The 8,118-nt window shown below is 42.3% G+C and overlaps 1 protein-coding gene across 1 annotated transcript; it reads left to right on the top strand.

The window, feature by feature from the left end:
• Positions 1–5,139: 5,139 nt before the first annotated feature.
• UBE2A (ubiquitin-conjugating enzyme E2A) lies at positions 5,140–7,548 on the top strand (the record flags this gene model as incomplete). The annotated part of the gene is made up of 3 exons (XM_009872200.1): positions 5,140–5,229; positions 6,236–6,324; positions 6,752–7,548. Coding segments are annotated over 3 exons (308 nt in total), but the record flags the coding sequence as incomplete, so codon positions are not given.
• Between the last annotated feature and the right edge of the window lie 570 nt (positions 7,549–8,118).

Raw genomic sequence — 8,118 nt, 5'->3', positions numbered from 1 at the left:
CCCGGCGGGAGCGGGGCTGAGGGCGGGGAAGGGGTGGCTGCGTGCTCACCTGGCCGCACGGCCCTAGGCCGGGCTTAGGTAAACGGGGGCTTCTTTTTTTTGTAATCCTACTCTGAGGAGGTGTTGCGAGTTTAGATTGCTGTGTTGGTTTACAGAAACATGCGAATTAGCTTGTAGGGGCTTGCTTGTAATCGCTAAGTCTGACTGTTCTAAGCCTAATTTAACATACCGTTTTTAAAGATCTTTTTCTGTTGAACCTTGGATCATGTTTTCAGGGACGTTCGTATCTGAAGAACTGTCAGATACCCGGTATAGAACCATTGTCACTTGCTTTTGCTTTGAATTCTGCTTTTTCTGATGCTGAAAGAGTTTTGCAAGTAAATCCAAATGTGACTCAGCTGGAGTAGGAAATGGGCCGAGTGTTTGAGGAATTCAGAACAGGTGTTTGTTTTTTTCTTGGCATCTACTTTACTCTGCTGCAATCAGTATCATTCAGGGTTAAAGATTAAAAGGACTTTTTAACTTTAAAATCTGATTAAATAGGTCCTTGTAACATACCAGTGTCCTAGTAGTTTCTGTCTAGCCTTATTGTCTTTCATAGCTTTACTGATGCTGTAGGAATACTTCAGTATCTTTGCGAAAACTTGTTAGACGTGAAATACTGTCTAACTGAAATCAGTGATGCGTTGTTTTTTTTTAAGATACTTTCAGTGCAAGCTATAATTAATCCTAGATCTTCATGACTCATGGCAAAAGCATAGGAAAAATTCCTTAACTCTTATGTTGTTCTTGGCTAACTCCTTTGTCTCTGTTTATCCTCGGAGGTGGCACCTGTGGGCATGCCTGTAAATTGCAGATTTATTTTTTTTCTCTGTGAAAATTTGAAACATTTCAGGCCTAAAGAAACACCAAAGACTCCAATTCTAAAAATGTAGTTAATTAGTTAAGAAGGTTGCTATAGTAGCTGCTTTAGAAATCTAGTGTTTAGATCTGGAGTATTGCATAGCATCACATAACAGAGTAGATAGACTACATGTGTTCTGTTATCTCATGTTGTAAATCCTCAAGAAGGGCTGCCTTAAAAAGCTCTAGCAACCCCCCTAGAAGTTTAGGTTCTTGGTGCACTGTCATTCTGTTCGGAGCAGAAAGCACTCTCCTTGCAGTGTGCTAAAATGCAGGATTTGTCCATGGTTGGTCTCTTCCAGCTCATAGTGGAGTTAACAGATGCTATAAGGGCTTTTTTTCCCCATATATTTCCATTTAGGTGCAGAAGGTTGGTGACTGCTTTTGAGAGCCCTGGCATATTGATTTCCTCCGTGCTCTCCACTCTGGCAGCATTGTGTCTTTGTCACAAATGCTTAAGACATGCTGCATGCACAGCAGTTTGAAGTTGAAACAGATGCTCGAGTCCTCTCCTGCTGTCCTGCTGCTTTGGTTGATCTAATAATACAATCGCGGTGTGTGATGGGTGGCCCTGCTCATAGCAAAGTGTGTGTTTTCACAGCACACGCTCAGGAAAGCAGATATGTCTTGTGTTGCAGGATATGCTTATCTCCTTTTCCCTGGACATATCTTACATTGTGCTAGATTACAAAATACTAAGTGGTGCCTAGAGATACGGGTGTATTGGTGCCTTGGCTGTGCTGTTGCGTTAAGTGGATAGCGGAGCACAGTTCAGATGCAGTTTAGATAAATGTAGGTAAAATTAGGGAATTTTTATTGAACAGTATTGAGCTTGTTTTGTAACGGTGCAGGCCCTTGTGAGTCAAAGGTACACCTGAGCTCTGATCTTTCTCTTGAAGCCTTTGCATGGCAGGGTTCTTCAGAAGTTGCTTTCTATTTTTATTTTTAGGCTCTGTCCCTTTCTGGTGATACTGTAAGACTTCAGATACCATAGTTCTTGTGAAAGTAGCCTGTGAAATATTTGTTATTGTTGAATTAGAAGTGTAATAATTTCAACGCCATGAGAATTACTGTTCTTTATCCCTATTCTGGTGAGGCCCTTCTCTAGTCCCAACTTCTGAGGTTTCTTAGCTGTGTTTGAACTGAAAAACCTTAAGTTCAGTCACGTTTGTTTACTTGCTGTGCAGCATAATGCAGATAAAAACCCTCCCTCCCCTCCGCCCCCAGACTTTCGAGGGTGTTTTCACAACTCTCTGCGCAGGCTGACTTGGCCTAGGAGCAGCTACTAATTTAGCTCAGCAGCATAACTTCCATCTTCTGGTGTAAGAGGATTCGATTGCAGGTGTCTGCAGTAGGACCCCGGGGATATTTATCCTGCCTTTCACCGTATTTCTAAGGATCCATATGCATGTGGCAGCTGAAGTGGTAGTGCTGTCACAGTGGTGGGAACCCAGGCTCTGCCAGTCCTCCAGACCTGTTTCTCTGAAAGTGGATGATGATACTGTGGTTAGTGCAGGATTCCTGGCTTGGGGAGTTAAGTAACAGCTGTTGCAGCATCCTGCCTTTCTGGGACTGTGCAGGAGGCTTGAACGGAGAAAGTGAGGCATTTGCTTATGGAACATGGGTTCTCTCTATCCTCATGTCGGAGAGGAAAGCTTGCCCCTGCTTTATGAACAGTGAAATAGAGGGGGCTGCTCTCACTCCTTGCAGGGAGAAGGGCCTGGCAGGAACATGGGTGCTGCTCTGGCAGGAGACAGGTCAGGAGGGGGGCCTCCCTGTTAGTGGGTCGCACGTCCCGCAGTGTAGGAGAAACAGAACAGCGAGGTAAGTAAAGGAGAGAAGAGAGAATGTTTTCCTAAGATCTGTGGTGATCCTAATATCAATAATGGCAGTGTATGTGGTAATTTATGTGTTAGAATCAGCTATCTAGGGTAAGTTGCAAGGAATACCAGTTGAGAACTTTAAAATTAGTGACAGGAGAGACTGGACCCTGAAGGCCTTGTCCCCAGCAGTGTGTGCTGTGATACTGTTTTCGCCTTGTGGGCTTCCCATGTGAGTGACCCTTGGACTTTGTTTCATCAAATTGCTGTGGATTTGTCCTTTAATAAATATCAAGAGCCAAGCGTTACGTACTGTAGAGCTTTCAGAGAGCCATTGCCGTTCTGGGTCTTGACAGAAATTTGAGTAGGTAGATAGAGCTGGAAGCTGTCTGACCACTCAGTGGTAAAAGTAGTGCTGCCCTGTCCCTGGACAGGTAGCTTCATTTCTTTCAGGGGTTTTAAATGGACTCTTAAGACCAAGCTGCCCTTATTACTACCTTCTGGCCATCTTGTCTGTCCCCTATGCTCCCACTTCAGTCAGCATTCTATAATAGCGTTCGTTTTCTCAAGTGTGCTTCTTGAACTCTGCTATTTGATGGTTTGTTTTCAGCCTACTGCTTCCTTAGGCACAGTGCCACAGAAGAGAGTGCCTGCTTTCCTGCCTGGTGAGGAGGCTGCTGAGAACCAGAACTGGGAATCTCTTAACATTTAGAGTCAAATCTCAAAGCCTTTGAACCTAAAGGGCCGATAGTGCTTGCGATTGTCCTTGTGCAGGGAAGGAAAAGGGCAGCCCTGACCTGATGTTTCCAGCTGGTAAAAGTTGTTACTAACTTACCAGTCCTGGCTCTCAAACTGATCTCGGCTCTGGCTCCGTGCCTCTGGATTAGCCGGAGTAAAGCTCAAAAGCCCTGCTGCAGAGTTCTGCTAATTTGAACACTCTTAACTATACTCCTTTTGTTTTAAAGTAAGATAGCATGCTGCTGTCTCTCTGCTCATGTGTTATTAGGTTACTAATACATAACAAACGTGCAAAAACTTATTTTTAGGATGTTGAGATTTTACACTGATGTACAAAAAGCTCTGAAGCATCTGTACTGTGTCTTCATATGCAAACTGCAACGTCAAAGCAGTGACCTTCATTTCTTGCAATTCAGTGTTACAGTTTATCTCCTTATAAAGGAGGGAGTCCCTGAGAAATACTGCAGGTCTTTACTGATCTGAAAAAAAAAAAAAAGGGGGGGGTTGAAAAATCTGTTCCCTGGCCACCAACTGTTGGCACATGTTTGCCAGCTAGATGAAGGAATGCATTGATCGTATTAGTGCCGGAAGACGCTCTAACAGTAGGAAGCAAGGATGAGCTTTAGATCTGAGCCCCTGAATTTTAATTTAGGCACTGAGTGTTGGAGGAGGGAAAACCTGTCACTGATGCATAAGAATGCCTTTTCCAAAAAAGCAACATGTCCACCCTGGCAGCTTGTTCCAGCTATTACTGTAAGATACATTCCTTTAACAGGAGAGCTGTGTATTTATATGATGGTGCTGCAGATATTTCTCTCTGGGCATTCCCAGGAACTTCATAAACTGCCTCCTGGAGTGGTCTGAGGCAGTAGCACAGTAAAGAGAAGCTTGCGTGTTTTGGAGTGTGTAGGGTTCCTTAGTTACTGATCTGAATCACTAGGAGTGCTTAGTCCCTTGGACAGATACTTATGCAGCTTAGTTGACAGACTTCTCAGATCGTCATAGCCTGAGGAGAAGGGCTAAAACAACTGATGGTGGTGCAGGCTGTTAAAATTATTGGATTGGGACTTAACTGCAGTTTTCTGTTTCCATTTAATCAGTTTTTTTCAAAGGAAGACTAGTTAGTATGAGGTAAACGATCAGATTTTTCTTTTAAAGTGTCTGATTTGGATGTTGCTTTCAGTAATACTTTGCTCCAATAAGACCCAGTTACCTTAGAGTTGAATAAAAATTTATTTCTTGAAATTTAAGCAGGAAATAAATAAAAAGGTCCTTGTCATGAGAGCATATTTCGGTCTGTAGGGGTTGCTGAATCATGGCCTGTTACACAGATGGTTGTACACCCACTTGTGGTGTTTTTACGGTGCACTGGGATTAGGCTTTGTGGAAGGGATGGATTTATTTCCTTACACAAATCTTTTGACTGGGGTGGTGGTTTTGGCAGTGGAAGTAAGTCATGCAAGATAGTCTTGGACCAGTACTGTGTGGGACTTCAGAGTTAATGAATAACTCCAAAGAGGAGGAGAATTGTTGTAGGACTGAGCAGTCTGTATTCTGTATCCAGCACGTGTGTGTGAGTGCAGCAGTATCAGTTTGCACTTGTGGAGGGATGCTGCTTGCTCATCCCTTGTGTAAATTCATTCTGAATAAAGGTTGCTTGTCTCTCTTTCAACTCCAGGAACTTTCAAACTTACAATAGAATTCACAGAAGAATATCCGAATAAGCCACCTACTGTTAGATTTGTCTCCAAAATGTTTCATCCAAATGGTAAGTACTTAAATGATACTTTTTTGGTTTGTTTAGTTTTGTTATAGCTTGCTGTAGAAAAATGTCTATTTACTGTAAAAGTTTCCACTATTTCATAAGCGAGCAAAATTCCAGTGTGGTTCTGTGTAGTTTTGGTAAGGATGAACACATGAGCAGTGCTCGGAGGGATAAGGGACCCTCTTACCTTTCAGGTGTTACCACACAGTATTGATGAGACGCACTTCTCTCTACACTGCCTGTTGTTAAACCTTGCAGAAGGATCTTTTGTGCTTAAATAGCATTGCCTTGCACTTTTGTCTATACACAGTGCATACATAGCATAGTGGCACTGCTGGATGGAGCTGTCTTGTCAGTTTTCTTGCCCAAAATTCCTATAAGGATGTTATACCTGGAAATGTAGTGCTAGTTTCCAACTATAAATGATCTTGCTATCACTAGCTAATTAATCCCCTTCTTTGGTAATTAAAGGTTGGGGATGTATTCCTTGCCTCCAAACAAACATTAGCTCTGTGAACAGATATGGAAACTTTCAAATGTGGCAAGTAAGCCTGTGTGGGTCAAGTGCATTGAGGGAAGGATCTTCTAAAGCTGCTGTGAGAAATATAACTAGATGCGTGACTGTTGGCAATGCTTTCTGGGGAGACCTGATGAGGGAACAGCTTTTTGCTTGTGTTCGTTCTTTGGTTCACTTGCGAGTAGCTTAGATTTTTTGGTTTTGCCTTAAAATCTGTTAATGATTTTCCATAGTGGTAGTTGCAATGTCTCAGAGAAGCTTGATGTTAAAGGATAAGCAGCGGTTGAGTTTAAATGACCTGAGGCAGCTGTCAGTGAGAAATTTCACCTCTTCCTACCTACAGGCTTGTTTGCTTGTTTAAAGTCTGTCAGACGCCACTGAGTTTTGTCAGGTTTGTCAGTATGCAGGTTTTCAGGATCAGGCAATACTAGGAAAAAAACCGAGTAGCTCTACAACTTCTGTTTTAAGCCATTCTTTCTGAACCTTTTCTAGTGTATGCAGATGGTAGTATATGTCTGGATATCCTTCAGAATCGTTGGAGTCCTACTTACGATGTCTCCTCCATCTTAACATCCATACAGGTAAAAACAGCTCTGCATGAAAAGGCAGAATGAAAATAAGATGCTTTGATTAAAACAGCTCAGGAAACACCCTTTTCCCCCCTTCCCCTTTTTCCTGCTAGCCAGTATAGCAGCAATACTTTATTTGCTAAACTACGAGTACTCCTCAGACATAAACTGGCTGCGCAGTGACAGCAGGTGGGCGCTGAAGGGACCCATCCAGCGATTGCACTGCTCGGGTTTTGCTGCTTGGCTGTCAATCAGTCAGTCACCTGCACTGCTGAGAGTCAGAGCGACAGTGAAAGCTTCTGATAAAACTGGAATAATGCAGTGCTTCACCTGTGTCTAGAGTAACTTGTGCACTCTTATCAGTGTGGATACTTAAAGGAAGATGTTGGAAAGCTGTGTCTACATGCTAGTGCCTAAGAATCTTTTTCTCTTTGTGCAGTCTCTATTGGATGAGCCAAATCCTAACAGTCCAGCAAACAGCCAGGCAGCTCAGCTATACCAAGAGAATAAGCGGGAATATGAAAAACGGGTTTCTGCAATAGTAGAACAGAGCTGGCGTGACTGTTGACCCAGGATGATGCAAATGAACACTCTGTTGATGAGGAAAATTAACAAAGTGTCAGTCATCTTTTTCCTCCTAGCATTTACTTTCAAAGCAGAATAGCTGTTGTGCTGTTGCCACCCTCCCTTGCTGAAGCTTCTTCTCCTCGGACATCAGAAAGCACCCACTTTGAAGTCAAGTGTTCTGTACTTGGGTTACTTGCAAAAGAGTTACTGATGCTGAATTCATTTTCTGTGGTCCCTCTCCAGTCTTAGGGCAGTATTGTGCATTTCTGTAGTGTACACTAAGCTTTTAATTGTAATTGTGTTATACACAGTGATGCTTATGTGTAGCTTGATAAAAGGGATGTTTATATACATACACATTTTTTTAACTGATATTAACTAAAGTGCTGATGTGTCCAGGCTGGTCATTTACCTCTACTATTGGTTTATACCCCACTGCATTTGTAAGTACTGAGTGAAGAAATAACCTCTTGTTTCCCCTTTTGTATTGGTTTATCAATTCCTTACTCATGATAAAAAAAAATACACCGAAACCCCAAAACCACAAGCAACCCCTAAATTGATTCCAGTTCAACTATCTAGTAAGACTGTGGAATGCTAATTACTTCTGCACTTCACACATGAGATTTATGTACAAATATACATAAATCACTACAATTGTGGTACTTGCTTAGAGTGAGAAACAACCTCTCTTTTTTAAAAGAAAAATGAATTTTAAAGGACATGCCTACAGAGACCGCTTCAGTAAGTTTCTGTAGTCCTCTCATGGAGGCATGACTGGACAAACTAGGTAGAGCTGTGGTACTCTGAGTGAAAGACCTTTCGAATTAAGGAAAAGGTAAAAACCTGAAGTGTTCCAGTGGTGGAATTATTCTCCTTCAGTGTCTTTCTCCCACCCCTTATCTTTAGCTGAGAAAGATAAGTTCCTTGGGATCCAACTTTGCCTTCTGGAAAGTTTGAATAAAGTATGGGGTAGGCACTTGAGTCACTGCAGTTTCTGCTCTTTGTAGATTACTGTGTGGTTTGTGTGAGCTACTGCTGCATGCTTGAGTTTCCCTTCAGTTTTATGAAAGTATTTTTTCAACTCTGAAAAAAAAAACATTTGTAAGTCCAGACTCACTTTTTTGTAAGGCTAAGTTTGTACATTTGGATACAGTACCTTAAGCAGCAGTGTGGGATGAAACCTACAATTGTGTTGTCCACTGTTCCCGTGTCTTTTGTGTGCACATTGGTCTGTTA

Source organism: Apaloderma vittatum, unplaced genomic scaffold, assembly GCF_000703405.1.
Source record: "Apaloderma vittatum isolate BGI_N311 unplaced genomic scaffold, ASM70340v1 scaffold20886, whole genome shotgun sequence".
Lineage (NCBI taxonomy): Eukaryota > Metazoa > Chordata > Aves > Trogoniformes > Trogonidae > Apaloderma > Apaloderma vittatum.
The sequence above is the reverse complement of the archived record's forward strand: the minus strand, read 5'-3'. Positions and strand labels throughout refer to the sequence as shown.